This window comes from Pan troglodytes, chromosome 2 (assembly GCF_028858775.2).
Source record: "Pan troglodytes isolate AG18354 chromosome 2, NHGRI_mPanTro3-v2.0_pri, whole genome shotgun sequence".
Taxonomy (NCBI): Eukaryota; Metazoa; Chordata; class Mammalia; order Primates; family Hominidae; genus Pan; species Pan troglodytes.
Genome location: NC_086015.1, coordinates 101,187,009 through 101,213,817, shown reverse-complemented (window position 1 = coordinate 101,213,817; position 26,809 = coordinate 101,187,009). Strand labels below are relative to the sequence as shown.

At 37.1% G+C, this 26,809-nt stretch overlaps 1 protein-coding gene across 4 annotated transcripts in view; it reads right to left on the bottom strand.

Annotated features, from left to right (window-relative positions):
* CRYBG3 (crystallin beta-gamma domain containing 3) overlaps window positions 1–26,809 on the bottom strand; it is a 126,481-nt gene that overhangs the window by 24,883 nt on the left and 74,789 nt on the right. For 3 of the 4 annotated variants that reach the window (XM_526496.8, XM_009445940.5, XM_009445939.5), the window contains 6 exons: window positions 26,087–26,213; window positions 21,076–21,218; window positions 20,838–20,964; window positions 19,610–19,642; window positions 7,829–7,938; window positions 4,373–4,499 (listed from right to left, as the gene is read on the bottom strand). In XM_526496.8, the coding sequence (XP_526496.4) occupies window positions 4,373–4,499; window positions 7,829–7,938; window positions 19,610–19,642; window positions 20,838–20,964; window positions 21,076–21,218; window positions 26,087–26,213 (667 nt within the window). The remainder of the gene's footprint in view (window positions 1–4,372; window positions 4,500–7,828; window positions 7,939–19,609; window positions 19,643–20,837; window positions 20,965–21,075; window positions 21,219–26,086; window positions 26,214–26,809) is intronic. The other variant, XR_010155658.1, reaches the window with a different exon arrangement.

Sequence of the window (26,809 nt, the reverse complement as noted above, 5' to 3'; positions counted from 1 at the left end):
TGTTATTGTGCAGCATTTGTGATATTTATATAAAGAATTCAGCTGGACGGTACAGTGGTTTGTACCTGTAATCCCAGCACTTTGGGAGGCTGAGGCAGGTGGATCCCTTGAGCCCAGGAGTTTGAGACCAGCCTGGGCAACACGGTGAAACCCCATCTCAACCAAAAAAACACACAAAAACTAGCCAGACATGGTGGTGCACACCTGTAGTCCCAGCTACTTCGGAGGCTGAGATGGGAGAAAGAATTCAGCCACCTTAAATATTTTTCTTTGATCAAAGCAAAATGGAATACCTTTAAACTTTCTTCTACAAAATTACTAATCAGATGTGTTTTTCATTCATGGAACTCTACACCAACGCCCCAAGCATCATCCTAAGCCTTTTTTTTTTTATCATTTTATTGCCCTTTTCCACCCAGTATGATTACTCCTAAATATAGAAGGCTTTGGTTTCAGCCCCCACAAAACACTTAAACTTCCTTAGGCATGATATTCAATCTTTTTCATCTTAAAAGGTCTTCTTGTAATCACTGTTAAGCAATCAAGCCATTACCAAACCAAGGCTACTGAAAAACTTAAAGAGAAGACAATAGAAACCCATTCACCATGTTTTGAGATAGATATTTAGGCCTATTATTAGTCATGTAATTTTTCCAGATATATATCTCTGAGAAGAGCCTGATGAAAACCCTGGGTTTTAGTTCACTTTCCTAATTCTAGGCCGCCACCTAATTTGTTATTATTTTTCCCAGATGCTTACATAGAGCTGTCTTAGTATGATTAAATTAAATTTCCCTATATTAAATTACCTGATGATTTTAGAATTCTAAATGAATTTTGAAAGAGAACTAGGGACCATATTCTGAGGCAGACTTTTCTACTTGTCTACCATATACTTCATTTGAGAGCCACCAAACCACCTCCAGACTGTCACTAAAAATTAATCTCAAGTTTTTAAAAGGAAGTTAGCTCTGCTACAGTGGCAGAGATAAATTATTAAAATTTCACCTCCTTTCATTTTCTCCAAAATCTAGTAACAGAGAACACCTCTATGAGTTTATACATCTCTGATAGATTGTATTATTGTTTGAATATACTTTGTCAACTTCATCCCTGCCCAAGTGAGAGTCTATTCCCCTGCCTCATTTATGTCAGGCTTGGTATTATGACTTGCTTTTGGAAACAGAATGTGAGTGGACACAATGATGTGTGCATAGGCAAAATGAATCTGAGCAGAAGCTTCAAATGTGACTCTGTGATTGTGACCTTGCTCCCTCTTTCCCCTGTCATGAAAATAGTCATGTCCCCAATTGGAGGTGCTCCCATTAGCCTGGTCCCAATGCAAAGCATATATCAAAAGTGTATCTAAAGCCAACTAACAAGCCTAAAGTGGAGGCCATGCAACTGTCTTGCCATTTTGAGATAAAATATGAAAATGAAACGAACATTTGTTTTAAACCACTATGATTCTGGAGACTGTTGTGAAAGCTAATACATGATATTATTCCTTCTGACCTTGTGAATCCTAAAGCCAGATAAATTCTTTTTCATATCCAATTAGAAATATGACCAGGATACTTATTTGCAACAGAACTGGAGGCTGTCCATGATTTGAAAATAACTGTTCTAACAGTTTCTTTACAGAAGAATTAACTGAGATACAGATAAATTAAGAGATTTGCTTAAGGTCATATTTGTTAGAAGCAGAACTATGAACTACACTCCTAGCTCCATTCACTATAAAATGACTGCAACACTGCAAACTATGTGTCAATGCCCCTCTAGAATGTAACCTTCACCTGTACCAACAGAAGTTAGCCTGGAGCACACAGTCATTTTCAAAATATACTTATCTTCTATGAAGATGAAATCTTAAGACTTCTCAATATTATACCATTGTGACACTTAAGCACCAAGCCATAGCATGTCTGGGAATACCAACTGCAGGCAACATCCCTAGAATTCTGCAGTTTTAACTAACAAAAGCAAAAGCAAAGGATTACCTCATACTTACATAATGTCAACTTAATTACACAGAAACATTTCTTGGAATGAATCCAGAATTACACTGGATTGTGGCATAGGCAGCAGTATTAGGAAATCTATGAAAAAAGGCATATCAATTCCTAACTACGAAGATAGTGGAGAGAATCACAGAAAGAATCAGAATGAATCAGAGAAGCAGAATAGGTAGTGTATCTAGCACTGTCCAGGGAAATGAGACAGAATCTGGAGGGTGTGAGCAACTGGGACCTAGAGAGTAAAAGGACTCTCTTTTAGGAGGAACATTAGCCTACAGGCTAATCTCAAGGTATCTACCTTATTTTACCCAAATCTTATGCTCAACAAATAACGTCCTGATGACTAATTCAGTTTCCCTTGTTCTTCCAGAGAGGGGGAAAAAGTGCCCAGGACAGAATTTTCGAGCATTCCAGTCACTAGAATCCACTTATTACAAAATACTAAATTGACCTTCTGGTTTACATATCAATCTCCCTAGGTCTGATCAACTTAAGGCTTTGGGACCCCTGTTGAGGTGTCTTCATGGTCAATTTGCAGATCTTTGTAGGATATCCAAACTCCCTCATGTTCCTCCCACAAACCTGCTGCTATAACACATCTTCGCAAAAGATGTTTTAAATATTTTCAGTATATTATGAATGGCATTAAGATAACTAACATGCTACCCTTACATAAACTGAATATATTCTTTAACCAATTCTTGAAGTGAAAAGTCTATAGATTTCAAGTGCTTCCCAATAGGCACCTTCACTTATGCTGCCCGGATAAAAACTAGGACCAAAAACAGGACCAAAACTAGGGACATGCAACTCCACATGACAACTTACATGAAAACATCTCTGTTTATTTTCATCCCAAAATTTTCATTTTACACTTCATGAATCTAAAGGAATTATAACCCTTCAAAGAAAAATAGTAACACTAATTTTGACCCTGCTTCTAAAATGCCCTCCCTAGAAATTTTGTTGGTTTAGTTCACTGAATTAAGAGTTGTACAAAACCCTTTCAGGATAGTACTTTCAAATTTAGACCTCTATCTTTTGCTTTTAGAGTTAACACCAAGTAAGTATCTTTCTGCTGATTTGGCCACTAAAAATTGTTTAAAAAATTGCTTTCCAGTAAACATGGACTACCTTCCAATGTCTTTTCCAGCATTATCAAAGACTGCAGAGACTTGCCAGATCACATTCTTTTTTTTAAACCAGTTTTCCTCCAACAGACAAGAAGTATTAGTAGCCACTTATTCTTTCCATGTTGGTGTCTACAGAGCCACTGAGAGAGACCAAGAACACTATTTATATTCTTGTTCTCAGCCAAGACTCTATAATTAGTCTGATACCAAGAATACTCTATCCAGGAATGCCTTGTGAAATAGGACTACATTGCTTAGGTTGAGATCAAAGATCCTGAGTATGGCTATTATCCTTGGAGTCAGCTCTGACAGAAAGGTTTGAGTTACTGCAACTATTATGTAGAGTTTCTAATCAGCTCTGTGTAAAACTGAAGCTTTGACCAAACATATCCCCAAGGAATTGTCATAACTAGATATCTTGAAAGTATCCCAGATCCTCACTACCTCCTCTGCACAGATCCTATTGACTAGGGGCCCAGAATTGATGTCCTGGAGTTGTGATCCCATTTATCTCACATTTGAAATTCTAAATAAATGTGGTAAAAAGGAAAACCTACTTACTCTATAAATATGGGCCTCAGAGGTGACCCAGATCATTCTGCACACACCAGACAGAAAGGCCCTGGTTCCCAAAAACAGGTTTGAATTTAGTATCTGTGGTGGCCCATGCCTTAAAGTAACATAGTTAACCTTAGTAGCAGACAAACTGTCATGTGACTTACCTAGTAGAATAATAAAGTGGTCAGGTTATTTTTATACTTAAGCAGCTATAAGAATAACAACCATGGCACTAATAGCTAACATTTAAATGAGAACTCACCATATGCTGTGCACTTTATAAGCATCATCTCATTTAATATCCCAATGGCCTTGTAAGTGCTATTGTTATTATTTTATTTTTATTTTTACAGATGGGTAAACAAGTAACTTTGCCAATGTCACTCAAATTGATTAAAGTATCAAACTGGGAGTTGAGGCCTACATTATTCTAGTTCTTGAGTTTTACACCTCTGCTTTTTTTAAAAAAGGAGAATATTACATTTTTGTTGGATTTCATGAATGAACCTCAGTTTTACAATTGACAAATGAATTATTCATATTTTTCAGATTTTTATATTTCTCCTTGTATCATTTCTTCCAACTTCACATTATCATTGGTGGTAATTAAACTGGACAAGAAAAAGAGTCTTATAACTATGCATTTTGCAAAGTACTTACATAGTCAATGGGCTTGAGAGATTTGACTTTAGATGCTGGGCAACCGCAGGAAGTAAGGTCAGCATAGAGGCCTTCTTCTAACACACAGTGATTAACAAACACGTCTTCTTGGTAATAGAGGAGCCAGCTAAAAGACAAGCAGTAAGACATTCAATCAAATTGCATTCACTTGGCAGTATAGGCTCATTATCATGCTGTGGGAACTGGGGTAGGGGTAGGGCATAGAAAGTGGTGCAGAGCACCACCACACCAGCTTTAAAAAAACAAAAAACACAACAGCTACCACTATCATTCCTCAACTGCTTATGATGCGCCAGGCATTAGGCTAGGCACTTTACATATACTATTTCATGGTGTCCTTAATAATTCTATGAGTTAGGAACATCCTCATTTTTATAGGCAGCAAAAGTAAGGATTAGAAAGGTAAGGTGATTTTCCCATGGTTCCTCAAACTACTCAATGATAGAGATGAAATTTGAAATAAGACAATGTGTGCTTTAAGCTAAAGACATTCTTTTTATTTAGTGCCTTCAAGTATAGCACTCTGGGATTAGATTAGGGTGATTATTAAGTACCTGAACAGATTATAAATTCTTTTTGGGAAAAATTAAAAATGTTTGTATTCAGTTTAGATGAGTATAGAAGACAGATTGTTTTAAAAATCACACAAGAGTATATAAAACCTGTCACCTAGAAATCTGACAACTAATGGAAAATTTTAAAAAGAAATAAACCCCTTAGAATCTTCAATAGTGAGTTATCTTCAATACAGCATTCATCAAAAGATTGCTAAACACAGCCTTTTGAAAAGAAGGAGCCCAAGGGAAAAATTAAATGGCTGTTACTAATTTAGTTTTGGTGTGGTTAAGTTCTAGCCCTGTATTTTAAGATCACCAGAACTGCACTCTTGCTAGACCAGTTTAACTTTGGATAACCGTAGAAATGCTGTGTGACATTATAATTTACTGTCATGTCTTCTAATGTAATAAGCATTTCATAATCAACACTTATCAAAGGTTTCTAGTGTGCCAGGCATAAAGCTAGTGCATTATTTTATTTAGCCCTTGTAAGAAACCTTTGAGGTAGGTACCGTTATTACCCCTCCTTTACAGATGAGGAAGCTGAGGTTCAGAGCGATGACTCATTTTGCCTAAAGTTATATAGCTAGAAAATGGTGGAACTGGGCTCAAATCCAGGTCTCTCACACATTCCAGGTGTTTACACAATGGCCATAGTTCTTGTATTCTTTTATCCTGCTGTTGTATGTTTCCTACATGAAGAGACATGTGTGACTAGTTTGTCCTAGAATTCAGTGTCAAGAAAAATACATTTTCCTCCAGAAAAACTTCAATGCTTCTCATTAACAATGATCCCAAATCTTGTAAAATATTTTCTTTTATCTTATTGGAGAAGGAACTTAGAGCCAAATAATAGTAACAAAATTATTTCAGGTCCTTGCTGTGTGTGTGTGTATTTCTTATTAGAGTTGCAGATCTCTATTTAACTTATACTGCCCTATTTTATGTGTTTTAATGTAAAACTCTCATTTCCTTTTCAGAGGTAAGTATATACACAAAAACAAATACAAGGAGGCTCAAGGCAGAACAGCTATAGGAAATAGGAGAAGGAAAGTACTGCTTGATTTAGGGTTAATCAAGAAGGTGAACAGAAATAATAGAGTGGACTGAACCTTAAAGAATATATCTGAATTATTATTAAGCAGGGGTCACAAACTTATATACCTGCAGGAGACCACACAGGTAATGCAGATGAGTAGTATACCAGGTGGAAAAAAATTGGGAATGGTGGTGATTATGGTATGCTGGAAAGCACATATGCAATCTACTCACTACCAGCTAATTACTGACAAAGACAAAAGCTTTCTCCAAGTCGTAAAATCTTCTGATTTTTAAAGAGAAGGTGGAAAACAGCTTCTTCTGAAAAATATCCTAAACGTAAGTATTAATACAATTTTTTTAACTTAGTGTATAGCCCAAACAAATGACACCTGCTGGCTAGATTTACCAGAGACCTCCAACCTTTGGTATGAAACAAGCGTCAGCAAACTACAGCATGTGGGCCAAATCTGCCCCACTGCTTGTTTTCAAACAGCCTATAAGCTAAGACTGGTTTTCACATTTTCAGAGGGCTTAAAAATTTAAAAGAAGACTATTTCATGACATGTAAATGTTACATACAATTAAAACTTCAATGTCCATAAATAATGTTTCATTGGAACGCAGCTGTGCCTATTGGTTTCTGTATTGTGTATGGCTGCTTTTGTGCTACGTCTAATAGCAGTGTTGACAGTAGCTGGGACAGAGCCTGTGGAACCCACAAAGTCAAAAATATACACTATCTGATTCTTTATAGTTAAAGTTTGCTGACCCCCGGTATAGAGGGTACGGAGGAAAGCAAATGTTAGAAGAGAGGAGAATAGGATGGGAAATGGATAGCGAAAGGAGGCTAGTTGATGGTAAGGTCAAGAAAAGAAAGAGCTTGAACTTGATCGGACTGGTACTAGAAAATGGCTGGGAATTAAAGCATTAGTAAAAATATTAAACTGGATTTTGGGACACATAATTGGACTGTGATTTGTTTGGGGTAAACACTAGAAATAAGATGACACTGAAGCAGGGGGTAATTAAGAGACTGAAGTTTTTCAAGTGAAAAATAGAAGGCCCAGGTCTCTAATGATTCAAGGGAGAAAGGAGGAAAACTGACAAACCTAAGATATTTTAAAAGAAAAGAGAGACTTTGATAGGTTATTAGGTAGATGTTTGATACATAGAGATGCCAATGAACTGTACAGTTAAAGATAGTTAAAATGGTAAATTTTATGTTACATATATTTTAGCATAATAAAAAAATTGTAGAATATATTTTAGCCATGGGAATCACATGTAGTTTCATATACACGTGAAAAATATACAGTATATTGTTGCCATTGGAAGAATATCAGATTCAGAGATGAGAAAAAAAAAGACCAAAGGAATCATGGGTCTGAAATTTGGTATGTGATCTTGGAAAACCTTAACTCTGAACCTGGTTTCTGCATCTGTGAAATGGGGATGATAAATACTTTGTTAAAAGGTTAAAAAAATTAGGATTAATATATCTTGAATAAAAACACCAGGTATTTTTATAGCATTCTACTATGTGAGACGGTAAATATACAATATAAACATTCAAAATATTTAGGAAATAATCTGAGATCACAGTGAGAGACAAAAATCAAAATGTTCCCTAAGTTGGTTAATCAGCATTCTGTTTTTCTGTATTCCATCATAGCTCAAAATACAAATTAAGCAAAATTAATATAGACCAGTTAGCAGGTAAAATGCCTGTTGAAGATAAATTTTAAAGATTCACTGTGCATGCAAAAAATATATCTCTGTAAATTTAAAAGTATTAGTTATTAAATAACAGCAGAAACCACTAAGTAAGCATACTTACCAACCTCGAAGAACTTTAAAAGAACATGGCATGAGTGAAGTCAAATCAGAAGTTTCTTCTGTAAAATCTATACATTCACCTTGGAACCCTGGTTTGCTGAATGCTTTGAGCTACAAGAACAACAACACAACAGTTAAATAGAAAAAAAATGGTCTTAGATGATCACGAGCAAATAAAAACCTTTAATTTCATGAATTTATAAAATGCAGCAAAATATCAGACTTATGTTTTATCTATTATCAATGAATTCATGTTAGGGATAATGATATGCTCCTTAAACTTGCTTTCTTACATGTATTCAGGAATGGAATGTCACTGTTTGTTTACCATTTTCTTGCCTCTCTTCCACCAAATTGTGGGAAGAGAGGCCTAGAAAACAATTCTACCTAAAAGAGTACATCAGAGTCCTCCCTCCACTAACATGTGGTCCTTTATTCTCTCAAAAAATCATTATGCCCTATGTTGAGACTAGATGTATAAAATAAGAAGCAATTTAGTGCTAAACCTGAAAGAGGCTTAGATTAGTATGAGGCTACATGGTATGCTGCTTCTCTCCCTAGCTCTTCCTGATCCACAGTTAATATAAGAAGAGGAGAGCATGAGCGCATGCCCTTAAGCAAGCACTAAGAGTGCCCAGGAGGGCACAGAAGCAGATGGCAGAGGAGATAATAATGACGGGATTAGTGGAAGATTTATGGTGAAGAAAGAAAGATATCTGTGTTATGTATTTCAGCTTACAGGCTTCGGTTTTCTGATAAGAATACCTTAAATGTGCAGCTTACAGTTATATACAACTACATGTCTACTTTAGTCCATTTTGTCAAGAAAAATCCATGAAATCTCAACTATAATTCCCTTTAGACCAGATATATAATAACCTGCAACTCTAGTAGCCTTGAATCTGCAATAGGAATGAAAAAAATTAAAGAGCCCATAAAAATTTCATAATACACTGGAGACTTGGAACAACATGGCCCACAGGTCCACCCTGCACTGACAGGCCTGCACTAGGGCACAGAACATCACAACAAACCATCTGCTCATGCTGTCATCGAGGATAAGGCTTTTCTGAGCAGCTAGTGTTCACCTCCCTCGTCTTCCCAAAGGCCTCTACTTAGAAGAATTGTTTCTTGGTTATCTCATTCTGCTCTGACCTTACTTGATCTGTTATCAAAGATCAGTGAAAATCAGGGAGGTGAGAAAACTACTTCCCCGTATCATCTGTGGCTTGCACAACACCACTTCCTACTGTGAAACCACACTGTATTTGGAGGATTAAAACATCAAGGGACTTCTTGCCTTAAGGAGATGTAATCCAGCAAGTTTCTGCTGTAGTCCTAGCAGATACAGAGGATAGCAAAGAAATGAAGTCCAAACCAAGACATACTTAGGTTTTTTAACTTAAACATGTATAAAATGTGAGGCTAAAAAGCAAATCACTTTTAACCTCCAAAAAATGCAGAGACATTTCTCCTGCATAGAAATATCTTTAAAAAAATAAAAGAATGGGGAGGAGCCAAAATGGCCGAATAGGAACAGCTCCTGTCTACAGCTCCCAGCGTGAGCGACGCAGAAGACGGTGATTTCTGCATTTCCATCTGAGGTACCAGGTTCATCTCACTAGGGAGTGCCAGACAGTGGGCCCAGGTCATGGGTGCGTGCACCGTGTGCCAGCCGAAGCAGGGCGAGGCATTGCCTCACTTGGGAAGCGCAAGGGGTCAGGGAGTTCCCTTTCCGAGTCAAAGAAAGGGGTGATGGACAGCACCTGGAAAATCGGTTCACTCCCACCCGAATACTGCACTTTTCCGGCGGGCTTAAAAAACGGTGCACCACGAGATTATATCCCACACCTGGCTCAGAGGGTCCTATGCCCACGGAGTCTCGCTGATTGCTAGCACAGCAGTCTGAGATCAAACTGCAAGGCGGCAGCGAGGCTGGGGGAGGGGCGCCCGCCATTGCCCAGGCTTGCTTAGGTAAACAAAGCAGCCAGGAAGCTCGAACTGGGTGGAGCCCACCACAGCTCAAGGAGGCCTGCCTGCCTCTGTAGGCTCCACCTCTGGGGGCAGGGCACAGACAAACAAAAAGACAGCAGTAACCTCTGCAGACTTAAATGTCCCTATCTGACAGCTTTGAAGAGAGCAGTGGTTCTCCCAGCACGCAGCTGGAGATCTGAGAACGGGCAGACTGCCTCCTCAAGTGGGTCCCTGACCCCTGACCCCCGAGCAGCCTAACTGGGAGGCACCCCCCAGCAGGGGCACACTGACACCTCACACTGCAGGGTATTCCAACAGACCTGCAGCTGAGGGTCCTGTCTGTTAGAAGGAAAACTAACAAACAGAAAGGACAACCACACCAAAAACCCATCTGTACATCACCATCATCAAAGACCAAAAGTAGATAAAACCACAAAGATGGGGACAAAACAGAACAGAAAAACTGGAAACTCTAAAAAGCAGAGTGCCTCTCCTCCTCCAAAGGAACGCAGTTCCTCACCAGCAATGGAACAAAGCTGGATGGAGAATGACTTTGATGAGCTGAGAGAAGGCGGCTTCAGATGATCAAATTACTCTGAGCTACGGGAGGACATTCAAACCGAAGGCAAAGAAGTTGAAAACTTTGAAAAAAATTTAGAAGAATGTATAACTAGAATAACCAATACAGAGAAGTGCTTAAAGGAGCTGATGGGGCTGAAAACCAAGGCTCAAGAACTACGTGAAGAATGCAGAAGCCTCAGGAGCCAATGCAATCAACTGGAAGAAAGGGTATCAGCGATGGAAGATGAAATGAATGAAATGAAGCGAGAAGGGAAGTTTAGAGAAAAAAGAATAAAAAGAAATGAGCAAATCCTCCAAGAAATATGGGACCATGTGAAAAGACCAAATCTATGTCTGATTGGTGTACCTGAAAGTGATGGGGAGAATGGAACCAAGTTGGAAAACACTCTGCAGGATATTATCCAGGAGAACTTCCCCAATCTAGCAAGGCAGGCCAACGTTCAGATTCAGGAAATACAGAGAACGCCACAAAGATACTCCTTGAGAAGAGCAACTCCAAGACACATAATTGTCAGATTCACCAAAGTTGAAATGAAGGAAAAAATGTTAAGGGCAGCCAGAGAGAAAGGTCAGGTTACCCTCAAAGGGAAGCCCATCAGACTAACAGAGGATCTCTCGGCAGAAACCCTACAAGCCAGAGGGGAGTGGGGGCCAATATTCAACATTCTTAAAGAAAAGAATTTTCAACACAGAATTTCATATCCAGCCAAACTAAGCTTCATAAGCGAAGGAGAAATAAAATACTTTACAGACAAGCATATGCTGAGAGATTCTGTCACCACCAGGCCTGCCCTAAAAGAGCTCCTGAAGGAAGCACTAAACATGGAAAGGAACAACCAGTACCAGCCGCTGCAAAATCATGCCAAAATGTAAAGACCATCAAGACTAGGAAGAAACTGCATCAACTAACGAGCAAAATAACCAGCTAACATCACAATGACAGGATCAAATTCACACATAACAATATTAACTTTAAATGTAAATGGACTAAATGCTCCAATTAAAAGACACAGACTGGCAAATTGGATAGAGTCAAGACCCATCAGTGTGCTGTATTCAGGAAACCCATCTCACGGGCAGAGACACACATAGGCTCAAAATAAAAGGATGGAGGAAGATCTACCAAGCAAATGGAAAACAAAAAAAGGCAGGGGTTGCAATCCTAGTCTCTGATAAAACAGACTTTAAACCAACAAAGATCAAAAAAGACAAAGAAGGCCATTATATAATGGTAAGGGGATCAATTCAACAAGAAGAGCTAACTGTCCTAAATATATATGCACCCAATACAGGAGCACCCAGATTCATAAAGCAAGTCCTGAGTGACCTACAAAGAGACTTAGACTCCTACATATTAATAATGGGAGACTTTAACACCCCACTGTCAACATTAGACAGATCAACGAGACTGAAAGTCAACAAGGATACCCAGGAATTGAACTCAGCTCTGCACCAAGCGGACCTAATAGACATCTACAGAACTCTCCACCCCAAATCAACAGAATATACATTTTTTTCAGCACCACAACACACCTATTCCAAAATTGACCACATACTTGGAAGTAAAGCTCTCCTCAGCAAATGTAAAAGAACAGAAATTATAACAAACTATCTCTCAGACCACAGTGCAATCTAACTAGACCTCAGGATTAAGAATCTCACTCAAAACCGCTCAACTACATGGAAACTGAACAACCTGCTCCTGAATGACTACTGGGTACATAACAAAATGAAGGCAGAAATAAAGATGTTCTTTGAAACCAACGGGAACAAAGACACAACATACCAGAATCTCTGGGATGCATTCAAAGCAGTGTGTAGAGGGAAATTTATAGCACTAAATGCCCACAAGAGAAAGCAGGAAAGATCCAAAATTCACACCCTAACATCACAATTAAAAGAACTAGAAAAGCAAGAGCAAACACATTCAAAAGCTAGCAGAAGGCAAGAAATAACTAAAATCACAGCAGAACTGAAGGAAATAGAGACACAAAACACCCTTCAAAAAATTAATGAGTCCAGGAGCTGGTTTTTTGAAAGGATCAACAAAATTGATAGACCGCTAGCAGGACTAATAAAGAAAAAAAGAGAGAAGAATCAAATAGACACCATAAAAAATGATAAAGGGGATATCACCACCGATCCCACAGAAATACAAACTACCATCAGAGAATACTACAAACACCTCTACGCAAATAAACTAGAAAATCTAGAAGAAATGGATAAATTCCTTGACACATACACTCTCCCAAGACTAAACCAGGAAGACGTTGAATCTCTGAATAGACCAATAACAGGATCTGAAATTGTGGCAATAATCAATAGCTTACCAACCAAAAAGAGTCCAGGACCAGATGGATTCACAGCCGAATTCTACCAGAGGTACAAGGAGGAACTGGTACCAATCCTTTTGAAACTATTCCAATCAATAGAAAAAGAGGGAATCCTCCCTAACTCATTTTATGAAGGCAGCATCATTCTGATACCAAAGCCAGGCAGAGACACAATAAAAAAAGAGAATTTTAGACCAATATCCTTGATGAACATTGATGCAAAAATCCTCAATAAAATACTGGCAAACCAAATCCAGCAGCACATCAAAAAGATTATCCACCATGATCAAGTGGGCTTCATCCCTGAGATGCAAGGCTGGTTCAATATATACAAATCAATAAATGTAATCCAGCATATAAACAGAGCCAAAGACAAAAACCACATGATTATCTCAATAGATGCAGAAAAAGCCTTTGACAAAATTCAACAACCTTCATGCTAAAAACTCTCAATAAATTAGGTATTGATGGGACGTATTTCAAAATAATAAGAGCTATCTATGACAAACCCACAGCCAATATCATACTGAATGGGCAAAAACTGGAAGCATTCCCTTTGAAAACTGGCACAAGACAGGGATGCCCTCTCTCACCACTCCTATTCAACATAGTGTTGGAAGTTCTGGCCAGGGCAATTAGGCAGGAGAAGGAAATAAAGCGTATTCAGTTAGGAAAACAGGAAGTCAAATTGTCCCTGTTTGTAGACGACATGATTGTATATCTAGAAAACCCCATTGTCTCAGCCCAAAATCTCCTTAAGCTGATAAGCAACTTCAGCAAAGTCTCAGGATACAAAATCAATGTACAAAAATCACAAGCATTCTTATACACCAACAGCAGACAAACAGAGAGCCAAATCATGAGTGAACTCCCATTCACAATTGCTTCAAAGAGAATAAAATACCTAGGAATCCAACTTACAAGGGATGTGAAGGACCTCTTCAAGGAGAACTACAAACCACTGCTCAAGGAAATAAAAGAGGATACAAACAAATGGAAGAACATTCCATGCTCATGGGTAGGAAGAATCAATATCGTGAACATGGCCATACTGCCCAAGGTAATTTACAGATTCAATGCCATCCCCATCAAGCTACCAACACCTTTCTTCACAGAATTGGAAAAAACTACTTTAAAGTTCATATGGAACCAAAAAAGAGCCCGCATTGCCAAGTCAATCCTAAGCCAAAAGAACAAAGCTGGAGACATCACACTACGTGACTTCAAACGATACTACAAGGCTACAGTAACCAAAACAGCATGGTACTGGTACCAAAACAGAGATACAGATCAATGGAACAGAACAGAGCCCTCAGAAATAACGCCGTATATCTACAACTATCTGATCTTTGACAAACCTGAGAAAAACAAGCAATGGGGAAAAGATTCCCTATTTAATAAATGGTGCTGGGAAAACTGGCTAGCCATATGTGGAAAGCTGAAACTGGATCCCTTCCTTATACCTTATACAAAAATCAATTCAAGATGGATTAAAGACTTAAACGTTAGACCTAAAACCATAAAAACCCTAGAAGAAAACCTAGGCATTACCGTTCAGGACATAGGCATGGGCAAGGACTTCATGTCTAAAACACCAAAAGCAATGGCAACAAAAGCCAAAACTGACAAATGGGATCTAATTAAACTAAAGAGCTTCTGCACAGCAAAAGAAACTACCATCAGAGTGAACAGGCAACTTACAAAATGGGAGAAAATTTTCGCAACCTACTCATCTGACAAAGGGCTAATATCCAGAATCTACAATGAACTCAAACAAATTTACAAGAAAAAAACAAACAACCCCATCAAAAAGTGGGCAAAGGACATGAACAGACACTTCTCAAAAGAAGACATTTATGCAGCCAAAACACACATGAAAAAATGCTCATCATCACTGGCCCTCAGAGAAATGCAAATCAAAACCACAATGAGATACCATCTCACACCAGTTAGAATGGCAATCATTGAAAAGTCAGGAAACAACAGGTGATGGAGAGGATATGGAGAAATAGGAACACTTTTACACTGTTGGTGGGACTGTAAACTAGTTCAACCATTGTGGAAGTCAGTGTGGCGATTCCTCAGGGATCTAGAACTGGAAATACCATTTGACCCAGCCATCCCATTACTGGGTATATACCCAAAGGACTATAAATCATGCTGCTATAAAGACACATGCACACATATGTTTATTGCGGCATTATTCACAATAGCAAAGACTTGGAACCAACCCAAATGTCCAACAATGATAGACTGGATTAAGAAAATGTGGCAGATATACACCATGGAATACTATGCAGCCATAAAAAATGGTGAGTTCATGTCCTTTATAGGGACATGGATGAAATTGGAAATCATCATTCTCAGTAAACTATCGCAAGAACAAAAAACCAAACACTGCATATTCTCACTCATAGGTGGGAACTGAACAATGAGATCACATGGACACAGGAAGGGGAATATCACACTCTGGGGACTGTCGTGGGGTGGGGGGAGGGTGGAGGGACAGCATTGGGAGATATACCTAATTCTAGATGACGAGTTAGTGGGTGCAGTGCACCAGCATGGCACATGTATACATATGTAACTAACCTGCACAAGGTGCACATGTACCGTAAAACTTAAAGTATAATAATAATTTAAAAAAAGATTATAAAAAAAGACTCAGAAACTTAAAAAAATAAAAATAAAATAAAAATAAAAAAATAAAAATAAAAGAAAAGCCGCATGAGAAGAGAGACATGTTGTCTTGTTCACTAACTACATTCCCAGTTTGTTTATTAGTTGTATACTGCTGAGCTGAAGATTTATACTTCAACATTTTCACAATGAAGCCATGAAACATCAAATCCTGGACTACTGATACTGCCAGTGAAGCATATTTCAGATGGTATATATAGTAGCCACCTCCAGTTTTTTGTCTCAGTCTTCATACCCGGAAAAATCAATTAAAATTCATATACACATGCAGAAATAATGTTATAAAGTATCTCTTGATTTGATGGGTTAAAATAATCTTTGTCCAAACTTTAAAAACTGGGTTAAATGCTTATCTGAGTTGACTAGATGAGATATGGTATATGATTCACCCAGAATTAGACCAATTCTACAAAAATATGCCTCACTTTGATCACCTTATCAATCCTCAAAATAGAACAATTCTCATAATAATGTTCTGAGGATTGTCCATAGAGAAACCAACTCTGAGCTTACTGATTATAATAATTAACTTGTGGTTTCTACTGTTGGTGAAATTAAGGACAGAGCCTTGGAGAAATTCAGTCCTTGGAAAAACTAGCTGGATAAATGACCATGTTGGCTACCTTTACAGAACAATCGATAACAAATATACAAAACAACTCAGGTTGCTTAAAACCGAGGCAAATTGACAAATAAGAGATGAGTGTTTTCCAGACTACACCCATCCTTCTGTGCCATGTTGGTACGGCTCAATCCCTAACAGCTCCCCAACTGGAAATGGAAGCGAAGGAAAAAAAGTATTCCGCTGGTTTGCTTTTCACATGTATTATTGTATTTCTTTCTTAGAACTACCAGTATTGAGCAGAAATTATCTCCACTATATTATGAAGATTTTACAGAAATTCTTTTTGCTACATAATTTTCACTTATATACTAACAATATGTGGTAATATATATCTTTAATATGACAAACTAAAAATGCAATGAACTACTGACAAAACACAGCTGTGCTCACTTATTCTACAATATCAGCATTATTTTTAATGTAATTTTAGTTACTCCAATACTAAAATAGTTTCTATGAGAAACTTTCTTCCCTGTCTAAATAAGACTTTCTCTAGCCCTTTGAGCCTCCCTCATAGAAATATGTTGAATATTAAGGAAAAGTCTTATTTCCATTCTTCTATTACATCACATCTTTCTCATATTGTAGTGTTATATATTTCTCATATTGGTTATATATTCTACAATGATTTCATTTCCCTTATTAATCATAAAGACTTTCTTTACTGAAATAATTCTTCCTAAGTATTTCTGTGATTTGGCTCCTATAAAAATGATCTGGTTAAAGTGCCACAAAGAAGTGTTTTCTCTTTACTGCTTGTGACTCTTACTGTATTTGCCTAAAGCTGTGATTTTCCTATCCCCCATACATGAAAACAGTAGCAACAATTATTACAGATCCTGTGATCACTTTAAAATTCAGTGAGGCTAAATTATCCAATATAAGAAAATGCCTAGTTGCTTTTCTTGGTGAGAATCATGCATAAAATGGAACAGGGGCTCAATGTTTAAATAAATCCAAACATTTAATTATATCTGGAAATGGACTTTAAAAAGATTCTAGAAACAAAAGGTACTTGGCTGAGTCAAAGGGGAGAACTGGTTAGAATTTCTAGAGAATGATGCCTAACTACAATCTCCTCTGAAAACTAAATTCACTGTTATAAGATTTAATCTAGTGCTAGATTTCAGATATTCAGGACTTGCTGTAAGAGAGATGATGACGACATGCAGATAATACATATTCTGTTTGGTTTTTGTTTTGTTTGGGGGAAAAATTTTAAAAAGTCACTTGCTAATGGTGAAGAATTCTATAGCGATCCTGTATATCTTGAGTTGCTAATTAGACATAGCGACCAACCTTCAGTCTTCAGAAAAAAAAAATCTTCTCAATAAAAGGTGGTGTTCTCTGCATGTTCTCATTCATAAATGGGAGTTGAACATCGAGAACATATGGGCACAGAGAAGGGAACAATACACACCAGGATTTGCTGGGGAGTGAGGGGCGAGGGGAAGGAACTTAGAGGACTGGTCAATAGGTCCAGCAAACCACCATGGCACACGTATACCTATAAAACAAACCTGCACGTTCTGTACATGTATCCCGCTTTTTTTTTTTTTAGAAGAAATAAAGACAAAAAATTAAAACAAAATAAAACTTTCCTAATCCCAAAACAAAAAATAAATAAAATTAAAAAATAAAAAGTGATGTTCCACCAATATCTCAAATAAGCCATATCTCATCATAATGTTTCCAGGTCAGCAACAATATTTTTAATCACCATAACACTCATAATGTATATTAATCCCTACACACATACATTTTCTGGCTTTTCCCCTCTTAGGTTGCTTGAGGTTCCCCTTAAAATCACCAGCATAAAAAAATTCCCTCTCTGACTTGAGCTCTGAAATGAAACTTCCTCCTTATTCCTCAGGGAAAATTAGTACCCCATCTGAACACAGCATCTGTATTGCCAATCTGACTTTTGTAACTACTGCCTGTTGAAAATACTTTCTAGTTATTGAACGGAACCAGCGTGTCAGCCAAGATCTGTTTGTTTAAGTAAGCATAAACAAGAAGAATGTCTGAAAATTGGTCCACTGAAAATAACAAGACCTTTGATACTGGCTAAACCAAGAATGTTTTGTTCATGTGTTACCAAATATCCAGCTATCATATACCTGTCAGAAATGCTTATTTCACAAGGCAATAACTTAGCCATACCCAGAAAAATGAAGTGGAGCTGATTTCACTGGGCGTTTTCTGCTGCTTCCTCTCTTCAAGTTAGACTGGAAATACTATCAAGAAAATCCTCCCAGCAATCTGCCCCAAACAAGGAAGTCCATAAAAAAAGAACAAGGAGGTAGGAGCAGGAGAAACAGAGATTTAAAAAACGAGGCTTTTTATCTGTACTTAGAACTCAAAAAATGTGCAGTTTGAAATAACTTCTCTTTCTTCTATCTACTCATGTTATTTTGATTCATGTGAAAAAATACTTTAAAAATCCACAGTTGGGAGTTTTCAAAATTTCAACATAAAAATCTGGCAGGAAGTGTCTCTAAATACAACAACTCAATTATATTCAGAAAGGAAATGTTCCCAATAGGCCTGAGCTAATCAGAAAATAATAAAACCCGAAAGCATTGTGAATGCAAACCTGGTAAAACTAAGCTGGCCTGAAATAAACACTGACATGAATATGAAAAACATACACATTCAGAGAAAAACACACACATTCAGAGAAAAACACTGAGCATTATGTAAAGGCAGCAAATGCCAAATATTTAAAAGTAATTACTATATTTGGCTTTTTGACAACAATTTTTCTGAATTTGTAATTTAAAATAAAACGAAACAATGTCTCTCACCCCCTCTTCCTTCTATAGTTGTACTGCTCGTATCATGATTATGTCTTTCTTTGATGTAAAACCCTGAACATGTGGTTTTGTCAAGTGCGGTCCATACTAGAAATGTCTCTTTTGCTACTTCTAGTTGTGTGTGTAGCACTTACTTGTATTCTGAATCTCAGATTTATTGTCTATAAATGGGAGTAATACTGACCTTATGGACTTCTGAATTATAAGTGTTAAATAGGCACAATTTCTAGCCCTCAATAGAAAATAAGCAAATGTTGGGCTCCAAAGTATTGTCCAGTCCCCTTCAAACTATTAATACAGTAGAAATGAATATAGGGTTTCAAGTTCACTAGCTCAGAAATATTTGATTATAGGTATTAGAAATACATGTACATAATAAGCATGCCAAGACGTGACTTCTCCATGGTAAGTTTGCTCTTCCAGAAATAAATATAATATTCTATGAAGAATGTGACACTGAAGAAATAATGGACGATGGGAAAGAAAGAGTGCCAGAAGTTCAAAATGACCCTAAAGTGGTCAGAGCTACCGCTCTGTCAGGAGAAAACAAAAGGAAGTGTGACAAACCCAGTCTAATACAACCACTGACAAAGATGTGAATTCTTCTGCTCATAGGTACCAAATGCAATTGTAATCTGCTCTGCCAGAGAGACACATAAAAGTTATCTGCAGAAAAGAGAAAGATTTGAGAGAAAGGGTATAAATGCTTTTAGTAAACAATTTAACAATTACAAGAATATTTTTAAACATACCAAATGCGGAGGTTCATTTATCCCAAGTGGTTCCTGAAAAACATATTAAAACATTTTCAAAATTGTAATCACATAATCTTAGGTGTCTTTTTGAAAGTTTTGAAAATATCCTTTGAAAAAAAATTTTTTTTTCTTTTCTTTTTTGAGACAGAGTATTCCTCTGTTATCCAGGCTGGGGTACAGTGGCACAGTCTCAGCTCACTGCACCCTTGATCTTCAGGGCTCAAGCGATCCTCCCAACTCAGCCTCCCAAGTAGCTGGGACTACAGTCATGTGCCACCATGCCCAGTTAATTTTGCTTAATTTTGTAAAGACGAGGTCTCACTGTGTTGCTCAGGCTGGTGTCGAACTACTAGGCTTTAGGGATGTTTTACCTTGGCCTTCCAAAGTGCTAGGATTGCACCCCTGTGCCACTGCACCCAGCTTGAAAAATTTTTTTCATGGTTTGACCTATTTATGAGACTCTTTGAACTGGCTATGGATCTCAAATAACCTACTGAATTCTCTTATAATAATTTTGGTATTTATAACTAATTCATATTAAGTAATATTGTAGGTGGAAGAAAAATATGGCCTAGTGCCCATTACAAAGAAGGAGTGTGAATTTCTGAACATTATCTCATGGGCACTCTTATTGTTCTACAGGGTTTATTATCCAAACTGGCCACACTCTTCTACAACTTCATGAATTTGCATACAAGGAGATTATTCCTTCTTTGTGAAATGCCCTTTCTGCCTAGAAAAATTGGTTTTATCCTTTAAACTATCACTCAATTCACCAACACATCCTATTCTGTGGCAAGGTCTTCAATTCCCCAGGCACTGATTGTTCCTTTTCCCTGCTCCCCTGCACTGCCTACACACTTCATTTTCTCACTAATCATACTATCATTAATTGTCCATACATCTATCTCCCCTGGGAGACAGAACCATCAGGACAGTCTTATTCAATTCTTATCTCCAGTGATTAGCATAGTGTCCAACACATCAGAGACACTAAATAAATGCTGTTAAGTGAATGAACTGATCAAATTACAAAGCCATCTCATTCATGTGTTAATATCTACTACTGTCTATGGAGTCTATAGAAATTCAAGTGATATTGCATTTTCTTTCTATATACACACATGACATCATTCAACAACTCCACTTTTAAAAAGTGTTTTCCACATATTTAATTGCATACTATTACATGATGCAGCACTGGCTATATTCATACTTCACTCACCAGTTGGATTGGCCGTATCGACATGATTATATTATTTGATCCTCCCCAGTCAAAAAAGCATTTGTATTTCCCTTTTTCTAAAATGTATTGTTCTCCACAGAAGAACTTTTGCTGGTAGGCAACCCATCTAGTAGGGAAAAAAGAAAAAACAAAAAAATAAAAACAAGTGATATACAATTGAGCAAACAACAATCTTAAACACCAAAGACTCTCAAGGTTCTTAGAGGAGGCAACTTACACTCCACTTTTAACATGAATGGATCTTGTTTTACTGCCAAAGCCAATTTCTTCCAAATCAGAAATTTCCTGATTTGTTATGTCAATAAACTTCCCACTTTCTAGGTCAGATTCAAATAGTGTGACAGAAGATTCTATAAAATTCTAAAAGGAGAAAGAGGAAAGTTTAGGAAAACATACATATTCTGTTTTATGGACTGCTATTATCTAGCAAAATATCACATACTGATGGGGTAATTTTTATACAAATAACTCCAGGAAGAATTTTAGATGGCCCTGGAAACAATTTTATAGCTATTACTTCCATATAGTTTAAAGGAAAAAATCAGCCTGAATTTACTTTAATTAGGAAGATATTACATTTTTGTATAAATAGAAAGTTGTCAACAGTAAATTGCTGAGACTTATAGGCTATCACAAGCAACATTAATTGCAAAGGAAACTAGTCTCACTTGTGCCTAAGGAATAAAAACTATATGAAACAAAAGTAAATAGTGTACTGTGGCAATGTGTGACAGGATTTTATGAGCTTAAATGTAATAGGAAAAAGATATAATTTGCTTAACAAAAAATGCTCATTAAAATTTAAAATGACGAGAGGAAATTTAAAAAATTTGTAGTGAGTCAACACATTTAAAACAAAGATAGAAAATCTCTATGACTCAAATAGATAAACCAGCAAAAGACAAAGACAGCTCATGAAAGAGAAAATAACAAATATGCAAATGTCTAATTTCATTAGTAAATTAAAGAAATTCAAACTAAAAAAATTAGATAAAACTTTCTTTCTTTCTTTCTTTTTTTTTAAGAAGCAGTTTCGCTCTTGTTGCCCAGGCTGGAGTGCAATGGTGTGATCTCGGCTCACCGCAACCTCTGCCTCCCAGGTTCCCGCCATTCTCCTGCCTCAGCCTCCCGAGTAGTTGGGACTACAGGTGCCCGCCACCATGCCCAGCTAATTTTTTCTATTTTTAGTAGAGATGGGGTTTCACTGTGTTAGCCAGGATGATATCGATCTCCTGACCTCGTGATCCACCCGCCTCAGCCTCCCAAAGTGCTGAGATTACAGGCGTGAACCACCGTGCCCAGCCCAAAACTTTCATTTCTTAAAGAAAGATCTAAAAGTTCCGTTTTGTCAAAACATATTGCTCATGGAAACAAGATTAAACATCTATTTTAGAAAATGACTTAAAAAATAGTTTTAAAAGAAACTGTTCACACTCTCTGACCCTGTAATTCCTTTTTGAATTAAGAAAAGTCTCCTAAGGGAACTAAATGGTGAGAAACTTGTATGCAAAAATGCATTATTTGCAATAGTGAAAAATTATAAACAATGTAAGTATGTCCAAAAAAATGGTTTAATAAGCCTTTTACTTCATCTGTTACTTGATGGAATATTAAATATAATTAAGAGTTTTTAACAAACTAACAGAATAAAGTCCAGGGTAAGCCCTATGAGATTACTAGATTACTACCATCGCTGCTTTTCTACACAATTAAGTAACTTCCAAAGTCACCTAGATTTAAATGTAGCTCTTCTGCTTGAGAATAAGGAACAATGATGAACAACCTTAAAAACTGTATTCCATTTTATATTTTAAAGCACTTGCATAAGTTAGTAGAATCTCAGGTACAGTACTCCCTACTACTAAGAGAACACCACTGAGCAATTGCTTCAGGCCCAAAGATAAGTCTTAAGGATCAGTAATTTGATTACTTTTAAATTCCATAAAATCTCTCAACTGAGTCCCTGCATTACAATCTCCAGAGGGCAATGTGATATGAGACATTGGTGGAGATCTTATGTATCCATTAATTTAGGATAAACAATGGTCTCCGCTGCATACCAACTCAATGTCAAAGATCTGAAAAGAGGCGTAAAGTCTGAAAATCGCAACAAAAGCAAATATAATCTAGTATAGAACTAAGGAAAAACAAGGACACCAATAAAGTGTTATTGAGGAAGTCAAGGAATAAAAATTCCCTAGTCCCTGGAGCCTAAATACTGCTATATTCCTTTTGGTCCTCTCCTTAAAAAAAAATAAAAATAAAAAAATCAATTCCAATGTATTTGAATGACTCATTTGGAATTAGGAACACATTTCTGGTTGTCCTCTCCAAAGCACTCCATGACACAGATCACATTTTCCCTAAGGAACATGTCCGGTATTTGACTTTTGTAGATCCAGAGTGTTCCATATACTGGAGCCAGGACATTTGAAAACTGTATTGTATTATGCAGCTCTTCTATCTGTCCTCTAGTGTATTTTATATTACTTCAGTGGAGATCTTAAATGCAGTGCTTTACTCTTCCCCAGGCTGGAGACATCTGAGCCTCTGTATGGGGTAACAATGTCTCACATCAACTCCACCTATTAACTCATAGAGGGCTGTCACAACTATAAGAACTTTAAGAACTCCTTTCCAATAATAATGCTATGTCTGGGGAATATACAATTTTTCTAAGTATAATTTGATAAGCAAGTTTTTAAAGCATTTTCACAATATGTACATATATATTTTATATTGTCTAAATACATGTAGATATTTTAGTGTATTTCATCTGAAAATATTTTAGTGAACTTAAACGTAAATGATAAAGTGTCTCAAAGTCATGTATTTGTTATATATGTATATTGGTCTATAATGTGACCCTATATTTATAGCTACAAATGAAATGCTAGTAAGTCTTTGAACGAAATCCAGTTTTTTATTGTTAAGGTACTTAAGTTTAAGCATTTTGGAGTAATGGAAAATGGATAATGTTACACGGGCTCTAGAGTAAGACAGACTTGCCCTCAAATCACAGGTCTACACTGGCGCACAGTACTTAACCTCTTAGACAATCAGTTTCTATATCTCTAAGATAGGAATCATAAGAGTCTCCAACTCATAGTCTTTGTGAAGATTAGTACAAATATGCATATAAAGCCATTAGTAAGTTCTTGATAAATGCTAAGATTATTATGTGGATTATAGATAACATCTTCAGCTATGAGCTAACAACTAATATTTTAATTTTTAAAAAATCTAATTTAAGGAGAACAGAAGAGAAGGTATTGTTTGAACGATATTTTTACTTATATATTATTAAAAAAAAAAAAACGGCTGGGTGCAGTGGCTCATGCCTGTAATCCCAGCACTTTGCAAGGCTGAAGCGGGTGGGTCACGAGGTCAGGAGATCGAGACCATCCCGGCTAACACGGTGAAACCCCATCTCTACTAAAAATACAAAAAATTAGCCAGGCGTGGTGGCAGGTGCCTATAGTCCCAGCTACTCGGGAGGCTGAGGTAGGAGAATGGCGTGAACCCGGGAGGTGGAGCTTGCAGTGAGCCGAGATTGTGCCACTACACTCCAGCCTGGGCCACAGAGCAAGACTCCATCTCAACAACAATGAAAAGAGACCTGTCATCATTTTTGTACATGCCCAAAACTTTTGTTTGCAGTAGTAATTAACATGTTTGTTTCTGCTATTTTTTCTATTATGTATTATAGCCTCTGTCTATATCAAATATCTCCTAATTATTTAGCTATGTAGTTGCAATATTTATAACTTTTCACATTTTCTACTACTGGGGGATTTCAACTAGTGACTTGGGGTTTGGTCTTTTGTTATGCTTGCTTTAGTTAAAGTCATCTTTAGAAGACACCATCAAATTCAGTGCTAAACATTTCTAGCACTAGCAATGCCCCACCCAACTTTTTCTAAATAAGCTGGGAGAAAATTTTAAATTATTCAATCCTGAGTGGACGATGCTTTGAATAATGACCCATGATTTCCTCAGTGTACGTGGTCACAATGATCTAAAGCATAAAGAAGGCTCTGTCTTGCTTTGTCTTGCTTACCTTTTACATATCAAGTAAGACATGGCTAAATAAAGAAAATCCCATGGCCCTTGTGCATTAGAATTGTAGACGAAATATTTCACAAATTATTTATCTATTGCTCAAGCAATCCCAGTGCCTAATCTTCAGTGGATTGTTTTATATTTCTGTCAGATAGAATTAGTTTCCAACTCATTTGGTACAGTCACCAGAAAGATCTTTCTAAGCCATTAATGTAATCATGCTTACTAAGCCTAAAATCCATCAACAGTTCATGGTCAACTCAAGAAAAAAACAAAAAATCTGAACTCCTCAATATGGCCCTTCATTATCTCACTTTAGATTCATCTTTCCAAAGTTCTCCCTAACATCCCGACTTAACCACATTTCCCTAAACATGGCAAAATTTCGCTTACAGGAGGGTTTCTCAATCTCAGCACTATTAATACTGGGGACCGTGTAATTCTTTGTTGTTGGGGGCTGTCCTTCACATTGTAAGGGTTTGGCAGCAACCGTTGCCTCTACCCTCTAGATGTCAGTAGCACCACTGCTCCAGATATGACAATCCAAAATGTCTCCAGACACTGCCAAAGGCCCCCTAAGGGGTAAAATCACCCCCAGCTGAGAATCAATGGGTTATAACCTTGACTTTACACATTAACATGTTAATCTCTTGCTAAACAGGCACCTACCTTTTTCCTTCACCCTGTTTCTAGAACTTCTTCACTTGGTTAACTCTTTTTTGAACTTTTCAGCCAGCTGTCATCTTTTCCATGAAGCCCTCTCTATTCAAGTGGGGATAACTGACCAACCGATCTTTTTCTGGGGACCCTGAGTACTTTGTACTTAATACAATCATAGCCAAGCAATACCAAACATTTATATAAGTGCTATCTTCCTTACCAGACTGCCTGCTGTGTAAATGTGGGGGTTGAGTCTGGCCACTCCTGGCATCTAACAAAGAAGGTACTCAAAAGATGATTATGGAAACAATGGGTGAAAAGTTAAAAAAAATTCCATAATAATCATGGCAGTTCAGAAAAACAGGCAAGTTGCATAAGCAGTTGAGGTTAATACTCTTGGGTGTTAGAAATATTTTATAATCTCATGTTCTATCAGGAGTCATGTCCAATTTTTGTGAACAGATTTTTTAAAAGGTAGAAAATTAAGGATAAGGAAGCTAACTCACAGCTTGTAAGTACCGGAAAGACAAGATAGGGCTACTTAATGCACCACAAGCATTACTGTCTTCAAAGTCTCCTTCTTCAAGCAGAAACTGCTGGCCTTTAAAATGTTCTTTTTCATAGGCAACCCACCTAGAAATACAGGGGACACCCAAATGACCCATTAATAAAACTGTAGTCAAGAAAGCAAAACAGAGACAATCAAGATAAAGCTCATAGTGGTTCATCTCCGTATTGTAAAAAGCAACACATTAGTTTTGTTTCATTTATAAAGATAGACAAATGGTGTGTGCTTCATAGATCAATAATTTTTATAATTTGGAGGCTTTTCCCAATAAAAGGTTAATTATAGAACTGCAACAAAGCAATGCTTTTTAAATGTTTGTGGTGTGACTTGATACTACAGCGCAAGTTGGTCAGAGAACAATGTGTCAAGTAAATATAATACAAAGTGCATATAGCCAATGAGAAAGGATACAAATTTACATAGAGATCCAAAGATAGTCATTTTTATTTTACTAATTAAGCCATTCTGGAATGACAAAATGATTTTTACATGAAACATTGATTCAGGGTTTAAATAAAGCGAATCTGTCATGAGGCTTCAGTTCTAAAACAAAATACAAGATGGTTTATCAAAGAGGAACCAAGAAATTCTACTGAGCTATTACTAGCTTCAGGGCCCTACATGTATACAAGGACATCTGTAAATACTTACAGGTGGGAAA